At 40.9% G+C, this 22,137-nt stretch overlaps 1 protein-coding gene across 1 annotated transcript; it reads left to right on the top strand.

The window, feature by feature from the left end:
- Nucleotides 1-13,554: 13,554 nt before the first annotated feature.
- LOC132118681 (L-rhamnose-binding lectin CSL2-like) lies at nucleotides 13,555-19,342 on the top strand. Its single transcript, XM_059528644.1, has 13 exons — nucleotides 13,555-13,666; nucleotides 13,759-13,782; nucleotides 13,889-13,963; nucleotides 14,037-14,172; nucleotides 14,285-14,394; nucleotides 15,167-15,211; nucleotides 15,442-15,553; nucleotides 15,657-15,766; nucleotides 17,711-17,734; nucleotides 17,890-17,913; nucleotides 17,987-18,122; nucleotides 18,225-18,334; nucleotides 19,113-19,342. The coding sequence occupies exons 1-13, from the start codon at nucleotides 13,621-13,623 to the stop codon at nucleotides 19,196-19,198; spliced, it is 1,038 nt and encodes a 345-aa protein (XP_059384627.1). The 5' UTR covers nucleotides 13,555-13,620; the 3' UTR covers nucleotides 19,199-19,342.
- The last annotated feature ends 2,795 nt before the right edge of the window (nucleotides 19,343-22,137 follow it).

The following is a 22,137-nucleotide window of genomic DNA, read 5'->3' as shown; positions in this document are numbered from 1 at the left end:
CCATAAAAATAAAAGCAAACATTTAGACAAAATAAAGCACAGTAGTCCTATGCTTTTTCTTGTTTAGACAAATTAATATGAAAGTGAAAAGTAAAAGTGACATGACATTCAGCCAAGTATGGTGACCCATACTCAGAATTCGTGCTCTGTATTTAACTTATCCAAAATGCAGTGAACACACACAAAACATGAACACACACCTAGAGCAGCGGGCAGCCATTTATGCTGCAGCACCAGGGGAGCAGATGGGGGTTCGGTGCCTTGCTCAATGGCACCTCAGTCATGATATTGCTGGCCCGAGACTCAAACCCACAACCCTAGGGTTAGGAGTCAAACTTCCATGACTTTTTGTTTGCCAATTGACTGTAGTTGGTTTGAATGCCAAATTCCAAATATATTTATTCAACTCTTGAAAATATAGCCTATTTACATTCACAAGTTTTTTTGTTTGTTTGTTTTTTCTCATTGTTTTTTTCACATTATATATGTGCTCCAGTGGGCTTTTATATTTGGGTTAAATTTGTATTATTTTTATATACATGCTTCACCTGAAATTCGAAACCAAAGAGACAAACAAAATGCCAGTCATGCACACTAACCACTACCCCAACCCACATGGTGGTTTGAAAAGCACAAGATATACACTATATTCACTTAACTGATTCATTGTCAGGGCTATTTCAGAGCAATACTTTCATGAGTTCACGCTTACAGTGTATTTGGCGTGCTGTCTGGGGAAGGGCTCCAAGCTCAGCAATGGTACGAACCTAGAGCACCCCCCTTCCCCGTCTATTTATAAAGTGAACTCAAAGTGAGGAGATGGGGTGGAGGAGGGATGCTGATTAACTGTCAATGGATAGAGGTAAGTCAGCAATATTTATACTGTGCGATTGATTACTAGATTGTGGTCCACCAATAGTTGATTAGGCTAAGTATCTGACGTGCTCCTCCCGAATGAGTACTGGTGGGGGCTGATTTTATTTTCTGAGAAGTCATCTCGTTGGCGGGCCGGAAGAGCCTACATTCTCCAGTGGGAGCGACTTAAGCGTTTGAAGGGTAGGCCCTACCGGCTGCAGGTACTGGACTATGTGGTTAGAGGCACCCGGTTGGTAGGGCTCAAGCCGATGCTCAACGGGAGCTCACAGCGTTGGAACGATGAGTCCTACTGACCGAAGAGGAGGAGCAGCCTGGTTGTATAGCCCGACCGGGAGGGCCCCAGTTGCCTCGACTGGAATAGGTCACGGTGTCGGCGTATGGACCCTACTGGGTGATAAGCCCCTGCTATTCAGAAGGCGAAGGGCAAATGGCTGACCGAGAGGGCCCATGAAGCCTCCCACTGGAGATTAAGACTCAGGACGACGGACGTCTGGGTCTTCTCGATTTGGCAGATAAAAAGGTTTTTTGGGCTTACCGACAAGGAGACTCTTGCGACATCCGACAGGAGGTCGATACTCATGGCATCGGATGGCTGAGACTCGCTTGCGGAGAGGTAAAGTTGGAAATGGAAAGGTAAAGTTATGTGGCCGGTAGACTCTCACCGACGTCCGACGGGGGCACACACGATTGAACGGGTAGGTCTCGCTGACCATAGATTGGAAAAGTAATGTTGTCTGGCCAGGAGGCTCTTGCCGACGTCCGACGGGAGCACACACGATCGAACGGGTAAGCCTCTCTGACCATAGAAAAGGAAAAGGTGAGTTTGTCTAGCCGGGAGACTCGCCGACGTCCGAAGGGAGCTTTTACTCATGGCATCGAACGGGTAAGCCTATATGTATTGGCTGGGTCAGCGTCGCAGGCCGTAGGATGGAAGAGGTAAGTTTGGGTGGCTGTGAGGCTCTCGCCAACATCTGATGGGAGGTTGTACTTGCAGCATCGGACGGGCAAGCCTCGATGATCATAGAATGGAAAAGGAGGTTCTTGTCGGCCTCCCGCGGGAGCTGGATAGTGCATAATCAAAATAACGGCTTGGCGGCTGAAAAAAGGAAAGGAAAAGTTGTCTGGCCAGGAGGCTCTCGCTGGCATCCAATGGGAGCACACGCATCGAATGGGTAAGCCTTGCTGGCCGAAGGATGGAAAAGGTAAGTTTGTCTCACGGCATTGAGTGGGTTAACCTCTCCGGGCGTAGAAGGAAAGGTAAGTTGTGTGGCCGGGAGGCTCTCGCCGGCGTTGGATGGGAGCACACGCATCGAATGGGTAAGTCTCGCCGGCCGTAGGAAGGAAAAGGTAAGGTTACCTAGCCTGGAGGCTCTCACCGACGTCCGATGGGAGCACATGCATCGAATGGGTAAGCTTCGCTGGCTTTATAGTAGAAAGGTAAAGATGTCTGGCTGGGAGGCTCTCGCCAGCATCTGGTGGGAGCTCAATACTCGCGGCACCAGATGGGTAAGTCTCGCTGACCATAGAAGGGGGAAGTTGAGGTTGACTAACTGGGAGGCTCTCATCGACGTTTGGTGGAAGCCCACGGCATCAAACAGGTAAGCCTTTTGGCCATAAAATATGAAAAGGTAAAGTTTTCTAGCCAGGAGGCTCTCACTGGCATCTGGTGAGAGCTCAATACTCGCGACACCAGATGGGTAAGTCTCGACGATCGTAAAGGGGAAGTTAAGGTTGTTTAGCTGGGAGGTTCTCGCCGACGTACGAAGGGAGTGAGCGGTATCGAACGGGTAAGCCTATGCTGGCCATAAATAGAAAAGGTAAGGTTGTCTAGCTGGAAGGCTCTCACTGGCATTCGGTGGGAGATCAATGCTTGCGGCACTGAATGGGTACGCCTGTAGTCGGACGTAAAGGCAAAGAATGCTTGACCAGGAGGGCTCTTGCAGCCTTGACGAGAGTTCAGTATTCCGCACGGATGTGTAAGCGACACCGTTAGTTGAAGGGAAACATTCACTCGACCAGGACAGCTCTTGCGGCATCTGACGGGATTTAAATACTCAAGGCATCAGACGGGTAACTGCACCGGTAGTTTGTCGGAAAAGGCAAGGCTTGCTTGGAGGCAATCTGACAGGAATTCAATAGTCACTATATCAGATGGGTGAGCCTTGCCAGTAGTTGGAGAATGTAATAATTTATTTATTTTTATTTATTGTTTTTTTTCCGCTTGGAGCACTTTGCAGCACCTGACGGAGAGTTCAAACATGCACAGTAGGGCAGATGTAATGTCTTCGGACTAGGGCTGCAACAAATGATTAAGCTGCTTGATTTAAGGTATTGCATAAATTACTAGACGTGACGTGGATGCTTTACTGAGCTCATGAAAACATCCACATCGGTGTAATAAGATGCATTTTTGACTGCTGCGTTCACATTGCTGTGATTTTTGTTGTTGTTGTTTATTTAATTACTGAGAGGAAAGCGAGCGTCATATATTTCCGTATCCAAACGTCATTCTGTTCGGCTCGGGTGCATTTCTCTGAAGCAGCACTGAGCAAGCATTGTATCTCTTCTTCTCTTGAATTGCATTGAGGAGGGCCGAATTACAGTCTTGCGCTACAGCACCGCACTGGTCAAACCGCATTATTGTAGGCTCTAAATTAGTTATATAATTAAATAAAACGACTACTCCACAACAAAAATATTTGTCGACAATTTTTTATTGTCGACATTGTCAATAATGTAAACTAATCGTTTCAGCCCTACTTCAGAAATTTCAGTGTGGATGACTTGCCTTGAAAAAATGCCTTGCTTTGTGGTTAAAAATGGCATCGTCATCCGACAGAATTATGTCATAACGTTGTTTAACAAACTTTAGCAGCGAAACCTGCATTAGTGTCTTCACCTGAAAATGTATTGATTTACGACACGTGGTCTGCACCACTACAGGGGGCAGCCTCAAACTTCGCTGTGACCGGAAAAGCCGCGGTGAAAAGACTGAGCAGCAGTGGGAAATGAGAAAGACTTGCTGTGGTGAGAACTGGGGTGCGGCCCAGGCTGATTTAAAGCCTGCTGCTGCTGCGATTCCAGTGCTCGAGGAGAGCCCGGTCTAGAGTGGGACGATTGTGGTGTTGAGCTAGGCGAGCTCGGGGCTTTGCATGGTCTATTGGCCACAACGTGTGGCTTGGCGAGAAGAGCAGCTGTCGCGATAGCGCTTAATGGTGCTTGGCAGCCATGTTTGGCGAGGTAGGAGTGGTCATGGGTCCGGCAAATAGTGGCAGATCTGAAAAAATCCCCGGTACAGATCTCTTCGTTGGAAGGAAAATTGGGTCTGTAATAAGATGACAGACAGCGATGACATGACAGCGAACCGAATGCTGATTAACCGTCAATGGATAGAGGTAAGTCAGCGATATTTATACTGTGGGATTGATTACTAGATTGTGGTCCACCTGTGTTGATTAGGCTAAGTATCTGACGCGCTCCTCCCGAACCTTGTTACAAGAACATCAGTAAAAATATAGAGACGGGTGTCGAATTGTTTCAGTACATTTGCTTCGACTGTTTCAGTGTTTCATGAAGCCTAGCTCTGCCCACCACTAATTTTTATAAAGTTTGATGTTCAACAATATTATAGTTACATACATTTAGACAGAAAAAAGGGGTGTTTAACAGATTTATCAAACAGAGAGACAGAATGTCTGCTTTTATGCCAGACAAGAATAAATAATCTGTGGCAGGCATGGTGATGTGGCTGACTGTGTGCAGGTGTGAAACAGAAGGGAGGCTGGGAAATGTAGTTCCAAGTAGGCTGGGCTGGAGACTAAGGAAAGTGATTGGACTTTTGACAGGAGATTGTGTCAAATTGACATTGAACATAAATAAATACTTAAAAAAGTAAAAAAAAAAAATTGAAACAGAAAATTAAACGAAGACCAATTTCACGTGAAATGTTGTATTTTCATAATCCTCTATGATGCCTGCAAAAACATCATTATGTGTATTTTGGTATGATTAAGTGGCATTTTCTCTATGCAGATTATGAAAAAAATAAAATAAAATCTAACAATATGGACCAAAATGTTTATATTTTTGTTAGTGGTGTAGAGGAGATAAGTATCCTTAAAATGACTGGACACGCTTACATGTTCTCTTAAACTAAAAAGAGAAAAAGACATGATTGGTAGGAAAACAGTGACAATTTGAAAGTTATAATATACATTTTAAGAAAGAAATCATCTACCTGTTAAGAATGTGTTTACAGTTTGTGTAGCTGGATGGAGGAGATCCAGAAATCTTTTTTTTAGAGTAAAGCTTCTGTTAGACAGAAACAGCATATGTAACATATAGCTACAGTGTGTTTAGGTACTTTTTTATTAACACGTGAAATTCTGGCAATTTAGTTTTTTACATTTTTTTAGGGTGTCTGCAGATACACAAACAACCAATGATACTAATTTGCATATAATCCTCTACTCATATAGAAAACAAATATTGCAAAATGGGAACACAGTCTATACAGACAAGTGTAATCACTTATATCTAAAATAGGTTAAAAATTCAGATTATGAAATGCTAAAATCTGAAGTAACTTTGTCTGAAAAACAAGAAGAAACATCTATTTCATAATTATGAATGTGTAAGATCACAATCGAACTTTCAAGTCCGGTCAATTCAAATATGTCATGAATTTTACATGGAATTCAGTAACATATTTAAAAAAAAACGTATTATATATGTGCTCCACACTGTAAAAAGAAAATCTGTAAAAAAACGGATAATGTACTGGCAAAAAATTACCAGGACATTTTCTGTTAAATTTACGGACACTTCATTCAACATTAAAATGGAAAATTATGTAGATTAATTAACATTTTCTTCCGTACCATAAACCGAAAGTCCCTTATGCAGATTTAAAAAAAATATATAGCATAGGCCTCTTCTGTAGCAAATAAATCCAGCACAATATGTACAAATTGAACATGGTTTATTTATTTGAAGACAAAAATATTATGACATCAATTTAACAATTTGAAAACCACCATTGAAAATGCTTGTATTATAGATTTTTTTTTTAGTTTAAACAGCAACATGCAGAAAAAAGAAATCATGAACAGGTACTTGTACAATATTGGTGTTGTACCAAATAGTGGTCACAAAGATTAACATTTTCAAATACATGGGGTAAAAATTAATACAAAGACAGGGCTGTCATTATTAACAAATTATACAGACTTATAGTCAATAGTCAAGTGAAATGACACCATTTCCCATAGAACACAACATTATTTAAAAAGCACAAAATGTGAATTTTGACATCAGTTATTCTCATACCGATCCAAATCCATACGATTTCCATTCATTTTTGAAACACAAATGAAGAGTTTTTTTTAATGAAATCTCTGTGCTTTCTGTCCCTCAATTGACAGCCTATGCAACTACCGTTTCAACGTCCAATACAATACAGCAGTCAGATTTCATTAAAAAGGATCTTCACTAGTGTTCCAAAAATGAACAAAAGTCTAACAGGATTGGAATGAGATTTTGCACTAACTAACCCTTGTTAGATTACTAACCTCTTATTCATGCTAAATTATCTGCATCTACAATTGACATCAAAAAAAAAAAGAAAAACTTTCTTTTTTACAGAATTTGAAGTATTATTTTTGTAAAATTACAGTTGAACCACTGATGTCACATGGACCATTTCAACAATGTCCTTATACTATGTTTCTGTGCCTTGATCGTGGTAGGGCCCTTGCTGTCTATGCAGGGTCAGAAAGCTTTCAGATTCCATCAAAAATATCTTAATTTGTGTTCTGAAGATGAACGAAGGTCTTACAGGTTCAGAACAACATGAGGGTGAGTGATTAATGACAGAATTTTCGTAAAATGGTAATGTAGTTGTGTTTTATGCTGTGTTTTAATTTACATTTTACCATACACATGTCCAAAATTTTGTTCAAAATGAAAATTCTATTATATGATTAAGATATCTACACTAGTTTTAATATGCAAATTAAAAACATTTAAACACTTTATAAGTTGCGAAATTAAAATGAAAATGTATTACCCAAATTGATTAGATATGTTTAACATGTCCAAGCAAAAACTGTAGCAAAATTATTATTAGTTGCCATTTTTCCCAAATGCATTTAGACTTGAGGGTAGAACACATTTGAATCATAATACCTCATAACAATTGTAGCAAAAATGCTGTGAGAATTTCAGAATGCATTCTGAGCCAAATGTGCAGCAAAATGAGTGCAGCATAATTTAAATCTTTTATTTTTCTTAAATGCATTGACTCTTACATATAAGACGTTTCAATAGAATTTTCCTTTAATACCCCGCGATGAATTTAGTTTAAGTCAGTGTGGAAAGCATTTGGTTGACTGAATATTGACTTATTGTGTGTCCTGTTGCCGAGCCCCACCTTGATGTAGCCTAAGGATTGGCAGGTCAGGGGAGTGTTCCATTTTCAAATGCATTTCAAATCCACATTGACTTTTTATTCATCGTGAGGTATTAAGTGAAAATGCAATTGAAACATCTTGTATGTAAGTGTCAATCCACTTCTTCAATGCACTAAGAATAATGGAAATTTAAAACACTCTTTTGCGGCACCTTTGGCTCAGAATGGATTCTGAAATTCTCACTGTATTTTGCTACAATTATCCGACTGTATTATGATGAATATGCAATCAAGTGTCCTCATTTTGACAATTTTGCGTGCTTTTGTCTGTGTAAGTGAGAGAAAACTCGATGCGCTCCTGGAGCGCTCTCTGAAGCGGCATTCTCTGCGTGTTCATGGACAGTGTGCAAGTAAAGTTACAGAATTAACTTATCGAGTGTTTGTGTGTGTATGTGTGTTTAACATAAACAAGCCGATAAAATGTCTAAACCTACCTCGTTTGGCAGAAAAGGTGTGTTATCCTTGAAGAACTCTGTGATGTCAGATCTTATCCTGGTCATATAATCTCTTTTAAATAAAAAGTTGTAACTTTAATGGTGTCTTCTTCTCTTGCCCATTACTCTGCAAGCTCCTGTTGAAGGCATAAAACGCTCTAAAAATAGTTGTAAGTTACCGCACTTCAGATTTAACATTATCACAGCTGCTCAATATCACCTCAGTAACTTAACGTTAATATGCGGATGCTTTTCAACACGCTCATTAACAAAAAAACGTTAGACTGCATTAACAACAATAAAAAGTTAATAAACCTTTATTTATAAAACTGAAAGTGAATACTGTAACATGTACCTCCACGTTGTATAACGTTAGAAGTGTAAGATGAGACGGTAACGTTATGCTGAACATGTTGAATGCGACGGCTCCGAGATCCATTTGCCAAACAAGCCAGGCGGCAACTAAGTTAACGTTACAGTTTGTTACATTTAACAAAACATAATTTACAAAGGAAGAGTAAGAACCGTTCTCAAAATCCTAAATCCGACTTTAAAAATGAGATTATCTCCGTGAATAATGGTGCCTGCTCAAGCACTGGTTTCGCGCCGATTGTCGACTGAGCTTCTTGTACCCACAATGCAAAGCGCAATAAAAAAAATACGGAGAAACACCGTATTTTTATTAAATGCCGTATGTGATTAAGTGGCATTTTCTCTCCGCAGATTATGGTTGTGGGATGTGACAGCTATATATTTCAACGAGACCAGATGAAACTTCCCAATTATCTAAGCTAACAGAGTGTGTTAAAAATGTAAAAGATTGGATGACAAATAATTTTCTCCAATTAAATTCGGATAAGACAGAGATATTAATTATTGGACCAAAAAACACCACACAGAATCTTGTAGATTACAATCTGCAACTAGACGGATGTACTGTTACTTCCTCTACAGTCAGAAATCTGGGTGTTATATTAGACAGCAATTTGTCTTTTGAAAATCATATTTCCAATGTTACAAAAACCGCATTCTTCCATCTTAGAAACATTGCCAAGCTACGAAACATGTTATCTGTTTCTGATGCAGAAAAGCTAGTTCATGCTTTCATGACCTCTAGACTGGACTATTGTAATGGACTTCTAGGTGGTTGTCCTGCTTCGTCAATAAACAAGCTACAGGTAGTCCAAAATGCAGCAGCTAGAGTCCTTACCAGGTCAAGAAAATATGATCATATTACCCCAATTTTACAGTCTCTGCACTGGCTACCTATTAAGTTCCGTATCTGTTACAAATTATCATTACTTACCTATAAGGCCCTAAATGGTTTAGCTCCTGCGTACCTAACTAGCCTTCTACCACGCTACAACCCATCACGCACCCTAAGGTCACAAAACGCTGGACTTTTGGTAGTTCCTAGGATAGCAAAGTCCACTAAAGGAGGTAGAGCTTTTTCACATTTGGCTCCCAAACTCTGGAATAGCCTTCCTGATAATGTTCGGGGTTAAGACACACTCTCTCTGTTTAAATCTAGATTAAAAACGAATCTCTTTCGCCAAGCATTCGAATAATGTATCTCTTAAATTGTGAGTGTAGTTGCATCTGCATTTTTATTCTTTAGCTTGGGTTAAACTAATTTTACTTTGTTGGATCAGCAGCTATGCTAATGATGTCTCTATTTTGTTTCTATGTTTTGCCACGGGATTTACATCCCGTGGTAACTAGGATTTACACAAGCTCCAGTCTGGATCCAGAACACCTGAGAAGAGATGATGCTGACCCTCAGAGGACCCCAGATGATCCTAACCTTGAATCAACAAACAGAACTTACAATTATTGCTACATGTGTGACTGCATCCTATAATTACTATTAATTGATAATATTGATAGTTCATCATCTAGCTGACTACGTCTTGTATTATTATTATTATTTTTATTTTTCTAAAATCCTGTCAAACGTGCACAAACTACTAGCTACTACTAAATATTGTAGAAACATAATTTTCTGTAAAGTTGCTTTGTAATGATTTGTATTGTTAAAAGCGCTATACAAATAAACTTGAATAAACTTGAATGAATATAAAGTCATGCAGCTCTGACTGTGTATGTTTATGCATAGACCCAAATAATAAAAATGTAAAAAAAAATCTAACAATATGGACTAAAATGTTTATGTTTTTGTTACTTAGTGGTGTAGAGGAGATAAGTATCCTTAAAATGGATGGACACACTTACATGTTCTCTTAAACTAAAAAGAGATAAAGACATGATTGGTAGGAAACCCGTGACAATTTGAAAATTATAATAGACATTTTAAGAAAGAAATCATGTACCTGTTAAGAATGTGTTTACAGTCTAGCTGGATGGAGGAGATCCAGAAAATCAGTAGTGAGACATCTTTTTTTAGAGTGAAGCTTCTGTTAGAGAGCAACAGCATATGTAACATATAGCAACCATGTGTTTAGATACTTTTTTATTAACACGTGAAATTCTGGCAATTTTGTTTTTACATTTTTTAAGGGTGTCTGTAGATACACTGTCACAGTGTCTGGGTTGTGTTCCCTGCGTTTCCACTAGGTGTCCTCCTTTTCCACGGTGTCTATCATATTATCACTTCCTGTCTCCTTATTTGGTCACCTTCCTCCTTGTTTAGTTAATTGATTGTTCCCCACCTGTCTCCTGTTTTCCCATTATCCTTTTGTGTATTTATACCTGGTCTGTCTGAGTCTTTGTCACCGAGTCCTTGTTGTATGCGTGATACTTCCCTGAGTCTGCTCTTAGTGTGTTCTTGTTATGTTTTTTTGGATTTTCTGGTTTTGACCCTGCCTGGACTGTTTGCCCCTTTTGGATTGCTCCTCAATAAACATCGTACCTGCATTTGGATCTCTCCCGTGTTTCTTGTATCACCGTACGTGACAGAAGGACTCCGTCACCTTGAGATCCAGCGGTATGTCGATTAACGCTTCTTCCCCAGCCACAGAGCGGGAGAGGAGCAATCGGTTTGAGGGAACCCGCCTAGTCGTGTTTTGCGGGACCAGGGGAGGTCGCCGAGGAGGAGGTGGGCGAGAGGAAGCTCAGCATCGCTCTCCACCATGGGCCCCCTTCGACTCGGGGCTCATGTGGGAGGGACCAGAGCCGCTGTTTCACCAGGGCAGAAGAAAGAAGCCAGCGACACTGCCCATGATGGCCGCTGGTCCAGCACCACAGCACAAGATGGCCGCCAACCCAGCGCCGCTGCGGTGCATGGCCACCAACCCCGCACCACGAGGCCAGATGGAAGGCCTCACACCACAGTGCAAGATGGCTGCCAGCTCAACACGAATGCCCAAGATGGCCGCTGACACCTTTCTCGATTACTTCGAGATGTTATCTAAGATCCTAGAGATTCCCAAGACTGTTCACGTCATGCCCGATGCTGTTCCGGAGGCCGAGGCGGGGCCCGATGCTGTTCCGGAGGCCGAGGCGGTGACCGATGCTGTTCCGGAGGCCGAGGCGGTGCCCGAGACCGCTCCCGAGGCCGTTCCAGAGGTGGTGCCCGAAGCCGAGGCGTCTCACGTCTCCACAGGCAGGCCAAAGTCAAGTCAGGTGCCCATTGACTTTCCAGAGTTGAGTCAGTTCCCGGTTGACCCTCCAGAGTCGAGTCAGATGTTCATGGACCCTCCTGAGTCAGGGTTAGTCACTGTCGACCATCTAGAGTCAGGGCTAGTTCCAGTTGACCCTCCAGAGTCGAGTCAGGTTCCAGTTGACCCTCCAGAGTCGAGTCAGGTTCCAGTTGACCCTCCAGAGTCGAGTCAGGTTCCAGTTGACCCTCCAGAGTCGAGTCAGGTTCCAGTTGACCCTCCAGAGTCGAGTCAGGTTCCAGTTGACCCTCCAGAGTCGAGTCAGGTTCCAGTTGACCCTCCAGAGTCGAGTCAGGTTCCAGTTGACCCTCCAGAGTCGAGTCAGGTTCCAGTTGACCCTCCAGAGTCGAGTCATGTTCCTGTTGACCCTCCAGAGTCGAGTCAGGTGACTGTTGAATTTTCAGAGTCGAGTGAGGTTCCGGTTGACCTTCCAGAGGCTAGTCAGGTGCTTGTGGACCCACCAGAGTCAGGGCTAGTCACCGATGACCCTCCAGAGTCAGGGCTAGTCACCGATGACCCTCCAGAGTCAGGGCCAGTCACCGCTGACCTTCCAGAGTCAGGGCCAGTCACCGCTGACCTTCCAGAGTCAGGGCCAGGTACCATGGACTTTCCAGAGACAAGGCTAGTCATCGTGGACCTTTCAGAGTCAGGTCAAGTCACTGATGATCTTCCTGAGTCAGGGCTAGTCACTGATGACCTTCCAGAGCCAAGGCTAGGTACCATGGACTGTCCAGAGACAAGGCTGGTTACCGTTGAACTTTCTGAGTCAGGTCAAGTCACTGGGTGGCCTTCTGCTCCGTCCTGTTGGACTCCGGCATCGACCACAGGGGTGTGGTGGTCATCTGCTCTGCCCTGGGGGACTCTGGCATCGACCACGAGGACGTGTGGTCCTCTGCTCCGCCCTGGGGGGCTTCCGCTCTGACCACACGGACATGGTGGTCTTCCGCTCCGCCCTGGAGGACTCTGGCGTTGACAACAAGGGTGTGGTGGTCCTCTGCTCCTCCCTGGGGGGCTTCATGTTGTTGTTTTTTTTCCTTTTGTTTTTTTGTTAATTTCTGTCCCTGTTCCTTTCTGTTAGTCTGGCCCTCCGTCCCTCCCCCTGAACCTCCTCTGGTCCTCCTCCCTCCTGGTCTTCCTGTTTTGTGTTTACATTCTGGTGCCTGTTCCCCATGTTTTTCTTTTCTGACCCTCCGTCCCTCCCCCTGAGCCTCCACCTGTCCGCCTCCCTCCTGGTCTCTGTTTTGTGTCTGTCTTGGAGCTTCTGGGAGCCGCTCCGTAGAGGGGGGGTACTGTCACAGTGTCTGGGTTGTGTTCCCTGGGTTTCCACTAGGTGTCCTCCTTTTCCACGGTGTCTATCATATTATCACTTCCTGTCTCCTTATTTGGTCACCTTCCTCCTTGTTTAGTTAATTTATTGTTCCCCACCTGTCTCCTGTTTTCCCATTATCCTTTTGTGTATTTATACCTGGTCTGTCTGAGTCTTTGTCACGGAGTCCTTGTTGTATGCGTGATACTTCCCTGAGTCTGCTCTTAGTGTATGTTCTTATGTTTTTTTGGATTTTCTGGTTTTGACCCTGCCTGGACTGTTTGCCCCTTTTGGATTGCCCCTCAATAAACATCGTACCTGCATTTGGATCTCTCCCGTGTTTCTTGTATCACCGAACGTGACATACACAAACAACCAATGATACAAATTTGCATATAATCTTCTACTCATAAAGAAAACAAATATTGCAAAATGGAAACAAAGTCTGTACAGTCAAGTGTAATCACTTATATCTAAAATAGGTAAAAAATTCAGATTATGAAATGCTAAAACCTGAAGTAACTTTGTCTGAAAAACAAGAAGAAACATCTATTTCACAAGTATGAATGTGTAAGATCACATCAAACTTTCAGAGAAAAATGCAGCCAGTCTTAAAATTCCTCATGCACATAAATGATATATCATATTATAACACCCACCAAAAGATGACACAGCTCAGGGAACCTTCCTTTCACAATCACACTTCGTTACCAAACTTTGAAGAATACCAGCTACAGGTACTTTCAACAAACCTGTTATGATTTCAACATTTAAATCAAGATTATGAAGTGTAACTGTAATTTCCTCTTTTGTTATCTATTGCCAGCAGATGACAATATGTCTGCTGCATTTGTTATAAATACAGTATGCACATGAATGTAACTTTTCATATGAAGACAAGGTTTTCTTTTCGTTCACATGTACCAATATACCATGCTGATAGAAAAACGAAGTGGGATTACCTGTATGTATTGTTTTTTATTATTATTATTATTATTATTTTTTATTCAATTTGTTAATTCAGTATTTTCAATTTGTTTCTGTTTGATTTTACAGTGCTGCTGTTGCTGTGTCAACATGGTATGATGTCCAGTTAATGTGCAAAGCTGTTAGAAGTCACACTTTTTAATACAGGACAAAACTTAATTATTTATTTCAAGTAATTTTACTTTTCTCACCTATACAGCATGTTTCCTCTCTGCAAGTTATCAAATAAGAAAATCAGTGACCTGTGAAGGACAATCTGCATCCCTCAGTTGTGGTGAGTAATCAAGATTCGAAAGCAGTTTGTTTAAACTTAACAATGATTCTCGTGGTCTTCTTACGTGTGTTAGACTCGGGATTCATACATGTACTTGTTGCTAACTATGGAAGGATTGATGGCAGGATATGCTCTGCTGGACAACGACTTGAATCGCTCTCAAATGTTCACTGCTTCCAAAAAACATCCCTCCACATAATGACCACAAGGTAGGATTAACTGATAACAGAGAACATTTTATTACTTTGCAAAACCATAACATAATGTTACCCTTTCAAATCTTAATTTTTAAGTACTTGTCATTGTCTGTTCATGAATCAGGTGTAATGGGAAAAAAAGCTGCTCTGTTCAAGCCGTGAACTCAGTTTTCTCTGATCCCTGTTATGGGACTTATAAATACCTGATCGTGTCTTATGAGTGTCGCCCACTTAGTAAGTCAATAATTATACACATATAATTTCCAACCTAAAATTTGAAGTTGATACTCTTTAAGGCTTAGTGCACCCCAAAATGAAAATTCTGTTATTAATTACTCATCCTCATGTCGTTCAAAATCCATAAGACCTTTGTTCGTCTTAGGAACACATATTAAGATATTTTTGAAGGAATCTGAGAGCTCTCTGATCCTCCCATAGACAGCAAAGCAAATAAAATGTTCCCAGACACAGAAATGTAGCAAAAACATCGACATATGTGACATACGTGGCAAAACAAAAATGACAACTTTATTCAACAACTCTTCTCCTGCGAGTTACAGTTTTCCACCAATCACAATGCATTTGCATGCTTCACCCTAAGTGTAAACAATATTAACTCGGGGGAAAGAATTGTTAAATAAATTGTTATTTTGTTTTCTTTGTGCATAAAAAGTATTCTCGTAGCTTCGCAAAATTGAAGTGGAACCACTAATGTTACACGAACGGTTTTACAGATGTCTTTACTACGTTTCTGTGTCTGGGAAGATTTCAGTTGCGTTGCTGTCTTACCCTCTGCTGGAGGGTCAGAAAGCTCTCAGATTTAATAATAAAAAATAAAAAAATCGTAATTTTTGTTCCAAAGATGAACAATGTTCTAACGGGTTTTGAACAACATGAGGGTGAGTAATTAATGCCAGAATTTTGGCGTGAACTAACCCTTTAACATTCATATCCTTTTGCTAATATTACTAACCCTTGTTCCTTTTTCCCTTCTAAATAATTGTAGAACACAGCATAACTTGTGAAAGTAGCGAATCTGTCATTGTCTGTGGTAAGAATCATCTCAAAGGTCTTTTTTACCCATATGTTTAACTAATTTTCACTAGGAAAGAGCTAATAAAGTTCACAAATAATTACAAAGAAACAGCAAGTAACACATTTAATGAAATGTGACATAAAATAAATAGCCTACACAGAAAATGTATTTTCTTGTAAAACATATTTTACCTGTAATGCTTAGCCATGAAATTATGATCATTAACGTCAGTTTTTCTTTATCAGATAAAGGTGTTATTGCTGTTCATCATGCCAATTATGGACGCCGGGATGTGGCACCCTGCCCTGCTAAAACATCAGATTGTTTTTATCCTCAGACTGCCAGTATAAGTTCCAGGTACAGCAGAAACATAATCTATTTAGATTAGAATCACTTAAAGTAAGTAACATACAATGTAAAATTAACAAAAATGAATGCAATATTTTTTTTTCTTTGTAAGGTGCAATGGAAAAAGGTCTTGTACTCTAACTGCTTCAAATTCAGTGTTCTCTGATCCGTGTGTCGGCGTCTATAAGTACCTGGAAGTGACGTACTCCTGCAAATTAGTTTGTGAGTAAAAAAACTATTCTTATTGTTGATGTTCAGTTATTTTATAGTTACAAATTAGAGTAGTGGGAATTCTATGAAACTCAAAAAACAGTTTTGATATGTTTTGACAATTATTTTCTCTAAGAGGTTTGATTGATTTTCAACACCTTGATAAAGTTGGTTCATTGTATTATTTCACGAAGAGATCTCAATAAAAATCTAAAATGCTGCAATGCTTGTCTTCTGTCTCAATTTCACAGAGCATGATCTGCATCAGTCGGTGAGGAAACTGCCTGGAAGAGCAGAAGCAGCACATCCTTTTCTTTAGCAATACCATTGCTGTTTCTCTTATGACTCTCTTTTTTCTTTAAATCTGCTTTGAATTTGTTTATTGAAAAAAAAAGCTTATACAAAAATAAATAGCATTTTAAATGAAATCTGCCTTCCCTCCTTCACACACAACGATGTCAACAATTGTTTGAACAATCATATGACTTGGCACAGCTTATTACAGTAGCATTTATTTGATACAAATGTTAGAATGCCTATATATAATCAAATATATTATTGATTAAAACAATAAGAAATAGATGGCCAGTTATATGTTTTACAGGGAAAGCAGTATAATATAGAAGTACATAAAACACTGAAAGAATCTTATAGTTTTTTCTGAATTGTAATTTGGGCAGATATTATCATATGCAGCAGGCTTTTTTTGTTATTGTATTTATAATGAAGCCAAAACAGTAAATGTCCAAAACATGATCAAAGCATACAGATAAATAATCAGGAATGCTCAACACTCAAGAAAAAAATAAAGCGGGGCTGTTAATATTTCTAAGTGAACACTTAATATACATTATTTAGGTAGTACTTTACAATAATTAACTATTATTGGTTTATTTTGTTAGCAAACACATAACTATAATTATTAAAACGTTATTTCCATCAATCAGTTTCTTACTTGCATTTAAAATATTTCACAAGGTTCACTTTTATGTTACTTTTATTCAGTCTTCTCAAGACCAGCATGTTTCCTTTGCGGCTCCTTTAAATACAAGACCAAGTGTTCAATCGTCAGAGCATCCATGAATCATTTAGATTTTTCTGCATTTTTTTTCCTTCTGGTTTTAATGGTTAAATTTCATTTTATTAACCAAAAAGTATGTTTAAGTAATTAAATCATGAAACTTACAATATTAAACAGCAATTTCTTGAAAGTTTAACAAAAATATTTTTTAAGTCCCTATGAAATAGGCCAGTCATAGAAGCTGACAAAGGAAAGTGCTGGGTGTTGTCAATATCGCATATGTTCTTCTACTCATAAAGAAAAAAATATTGCAGAATGGGAACACAGTCTGTACAGACAAGTGTAATCACTTATATCTAAAATAGATTAAAAAAAAATTCAGATTATGAAATGCTAAAACCTGAAGTAACTTTGTCTGAAAAACAAGAAGAAACATCTATTTCACAAGTATGAATGTGTAAGATCACATCAAACTTTCAGAGAAAAATGCAGCCAGTCTTAAAATTCCTCATGCACATAAATGATATATCATATTATAACACCCACCAAAAGATGACACAGCTCAGGGAACCTTCCTTTCACAATCACACTTCGTTACCAAACTTTGAAGAATACCAGCTACAGGTACTTTCAACAAACCTGTTATGATTTCAACATTTAAATCAAGATTATGAAGTGTAACTGTAATTTCCTCTTTTGTTATCTATTGCCAACAGATGACGATACGTCTGCTGCATTTGTTATAAATACAGTATGCACATGAATGTAACTTTTCATATGAAGACAAGGTTTTCTTTTCGTTCACATGTACCAATATACCATGCTGATGGAAAAACGAAGTGGGATTACCTGTATGTATTGTTTTTTTTTTTTTAATTTTTTTATTCAATTTGTTAGATTCAGTATTTTCAATTTGTTTCTGTTTGATTTTACAGTGCTGCTGTTGCTGTGTCAACATGGTAAGATGTCCAGTTAATGTGCAAAGCTGTTAGAAGTCACACTTTTTAATACAGGACAAAACTTAATTATTTATTTCAAGTAATTTTGCTTTTCTCACCTATACAGCATGTTTCCTCTCTGCAAGTAATCAAATAAAAAAATCAGTGACCTGAAGGACAATCTGCATCCCTCAGTTGTGGTGAGTAATCAAGACTCGAAAGCAGTTTGTTTAAACTTAACAATGATTCTCGTGGTCTTCTTACGTGTGTTAGACTCGGGATTCATACATGTACTTGTTGCTAACTATGGAAGGAATGATGGCAGGATATGCTCTGCTGGACAACGACTTGAATGGCTCTCAAATGTTCACTGCTTCCAAAAAACATCCCTCCACATAATGACCACAAGGTAGGATTAACTGATAACAGAGAACATTTTATTACTTTGCAAAACCGTTACCCTTTCAAATCTTCATTTTTAAATAGTTGTCATTGTCTGTTCATGAATCAGGTGTAATGGAAAAAAAAGCTGTTCTGTTCAAGCAGTGAACTCAGTTTTCTCTGATCCCTGTTATGGGACTTATAAATACCTGCAAGTTTCTTATGAGTGTCACCCACTTAGTAAGTCAATAATTATACACATATAATTTCCAACCTAAAATTTTAAGTTGATAATCTTAAAGGCTTAGTACGCCCCAAAATGAAAATTCTGTTATTAATTACTCATCCTCATGTCGTTCAAAATCCATAAGACCTTTGTTCGTCTTCGGAACACATATTAAGATATTTTTGATGGAATCCGGAATCTGAGAGCTCTCTGATCCTCCCATAGACAGCAAGCAAATAAAATGTTCCCGGACACAGAAATGTAGCAAAAACATCGGTAAAACAGTCCATGTGACATACGTGGCAAAACAAAAATGACAACTTTATTCAACAACTCTTCTTCTGCGAGTTACAGTTTTCCACCAATCACAATGCATTTGCATGCTTCACCCTAAGTGTAAACAATATTAACACGGGGGAAAAGAATTGTTAAATAAATTGTTATTTTGTTTTCTTTGTGCATAAAAAGTATTCTCGTAGCTTCGCAAAATTGAAGTGGAACCACTAATGTCACATGGACGGTTTTACAGATGTTCTTACTACGTTTCTGTGTCTGGGAAGATTTCAGTTGCGTTGCTGGCTACGGAGGGTCGGAGAGCTCTCAGATTTAATAATAAAAAATAAAAAAATCTTAATTTTTGTTCCAAAGATGAACAATGTTCTTACGGGTTTTGAACAACATGAGGGTGAGTAATTAATGCCAGAATTTTGGCGTGAACTAACCCTTTAACATTCATATCCTTTTGCTAATATTACTAACCCTTGTTCCTTTTTCCCTTCTAAATAATTGTAGAACACAGCATAACTTGTGAAAGTAGCGAAACTGTCATTGTCTGTGGTAAGAATCATCTCAAAGGTCTTTGTTACCCATATGTTTAGCTAATTTTCACTATGAAAGAGCTAATAAAGTTCACAAATAATTACAAAGAAACAGCAAGTAACACATTTAATGAAATGTGACATTTTTAAATACACAGAAAATGTATTTTCTTGTAAAACATATTTTACCTGTAATGCTTAGCCATGAAATTATGATCATTAACGTCAGTTATTTTTCTACTTACAAATTATAGTAGTGGGAATTCTATTAAACACAAAAACAGTTTTGATACATTTTGACAATTATTTTCTCTAAGAGGTTTGATTGATTTTCAACACATTGATAAAGTTGGTTCATTGTATTATTTCACGAAGAGATCTCAATAAAAATCTAAAATGCTGCAATGCTTGTCTTCTGTCTCAATGTCACAGAGCATGATCTGCATCAGTCGGTGAGGAAACTGCGTGGAAGAGCAGAAGCAGCACATCCTTTTCTTTAGCACTGCCATTTGTTTCTCTTCTGATTCTCTTTTCTTTAAATCTGCTTTGAATTTGTTTATTGAAAAAAAAAGGTTTATACAAAAATAAATAGCATTTTAAATGAAATCTGCCTCCCCTTCTTCACACACAACAATTGTTTGAACAATCATATGACTTGGCACAGCTTATTACAGTAGCATTTATTTGATACAAATGTTAGAATGCCTATCTATAATCAAATATATTATTGATTAAAACAATAAGAAATAGATGGCCAGTTATATGTTTTACAGGGAAAGCAGTATAATATAGAAGTACGTAAAACACTGAAAGAAGCTTATACTTTCTTCTGAATTGTAATTTGGGCAGATATTATCAGATGCAGCAGGCTTTTTTTGTTATTGTATTTATAATGAAGCCAAAATCGTAAAGGTCCAAAACATGATCAAAGCATACAGATAAATAATCAGGAATGCTCAATACTCAAGAACAATATAAAGGGGGGCTGTTAATATTTTTCAAGTGAACACTCGATATACATTATTTAGGTATTACTTTACAATAATTAACAATTAATTTTCTCAAAACAACGTCTCTGTTACATACGTAACCCTCGTTCCCTGATGGGGGGAATGGAGACGTTATGTCGAACGACATACAGTATGGAGTCTCAATTGGGAGGCCAATCATCTCTGAGTTTAATAGAAAACGGCAATGAAAATTGGCTAGTGGATTTAACATACCTGATCCACTCCCCGTGCCAACAGGTATAAATAGGGCGACAGGTGCCTCCACTCATTAGGTTTTACGCTGAGGAGCCGAGAACGTGTCCCTGCAACAGTGACTGGTTCAAGGTTGTGCGATTCAGCGGTTCGTCTGGGTTTCCTGCGACAGCTCCCCGCGTTCCCCTGAGCGCTTCAACACCCCTAAAAGAGCAATTTCTCTCACAAAAAAAAGGGCCGATTTGCGTCTTTTTAAAGATGTCATTTCGCCCGTGTGTTTCTGGGTGTGGTCGAAATATCGCTCCTTGTGACGGTCACGATTGCTGTGTCACGTGTCTGGGCTTCCAGCACGCTGAGACTGCGTTCGTGGATGGTTCATGTTGTCATTGCGGGGACATGACCATCTCGGCATTGAGATCGAGACTCGATTACCTTAAAAGGTATAGAGTCCCCTTTGCCACACCCCATTATAGCTCTTCTTCTCGTAAGAGGGCTACTTCGGCTGGTGGCCAGGGTGATCTGAGGGTTACTGTGTGGGCTTCCCCGACAAGCGAACCTCCTCGGGCCACACCCCCCTCACATACGCCGCAGCCGGTTGAGTTCCCGGATGAGTTTGCTGGACCCTCTCAGGCTCCTGACATCTCATCCGGGGCTCGCGAAGAGGACCATATGTCTATCGTCGCATCACAAGGCGGGCTTGAGTCCTCGGGAGATGAGGGTTCGGCTGCGTTGCCTCCCTCGGGAGTGCCAGCGTTGTCCGAGTCCGATCCCGAGCTGACGGCCGTGCTTTCCCGGGCAGCGGAGAGCATCGGGCTTGAGTGGAATCCTCCACCCTGTCCCGAGCGGTCGAGGCTGGATGATTGGTTCCTGGGGGCTGCTCATGCAGATCGCCAGCACCCCCCTCTGGTTCCTTTCTTCCCGGAAGTGCACCAGGAAGTAACTAGTTCATGGAAGGCACCTTTAACTGCCCAAAACCGTTCTGGTTCTTCCTCCGCCTTCACTGCCCTCGATGGCGGGGCGGCCAAGGGGTATGCTGGAATTCCCCCGGTGGAGCGTTCTGTTGCGATGCAACTGTGTACTGCTACCGACCTCGCTCTCCGGGCGACGAAGGTCACTGCGCGCTCCTTGGGTCAGGTGATGTCCACTTTGGTGGTCCAGGAGCGCCACCTATGGCTGAACCTGGCAGACATGAGGGAGTCTGATCGGGCTCAGCTCCTCAACTCCCCGGTCTCCCAGGATGGCCTCTTCGGCGACGCGGTAGAGAGCTTTGCCCAGCAGTTCTCTGCCGCCCAGAAGCAGTCTGAGGCCATCAGACACATCCTGCCCCGGCGGCCCACTGCTGCTTCCACCCCGCCGCCGGCGCAACTGCCTCAGCCTGATCATCGCCGAGGGCGCCCCCTGCGGCCTCCTCCACTCCTGCTCGGTCTCGTTCCCCTCTCCCCTTCCCAGTTTCCAGGCAAAGCCGGCCCGAGAACACTCCGCCTTCTCATTCCCTCTTTAATACTTGGAGTCAGATGAGTGCCCGCACTCCGCCCCCGCTCAGGGACGCTATGCCTCCCATGCCGGGGCTGTCTGCTCCACCACGCTGCCCCACTGTGGGTACGCCTGTAGTCCCCTTGACCCCGCTGGTTCGGTTCCTAGGAGCCTAGCTAGAGCTCCCCAGGCCTTCCCGCTGGCTCATCCGGATGCTCAGGCTCGCCCGGCATCCCCCCAGGTTTACGGGGCGTCCACGCAACGATGGTGGGCAAAGATGCCCCTGTCATGCGTGCGGAGGTTGCGACCCTGCTGGCAAAGGGC

Source organism: Carassius carassius, chromosome 37, assembly GCF_963082965.1.
Source record: "Carassius carassius chromosome 37, fCarCar2.1, whole genome shotgun sequence".
NCBI classification, from domain to species: Eukaryota; Metazoa; Chordata; class Actinopteri; order Cypriniformes; family Cyprinidae; genus Carassius; species Carassius carassius.
This window is presented reverse-complemented; position numbering and strand designations above follow the sequence as displayed.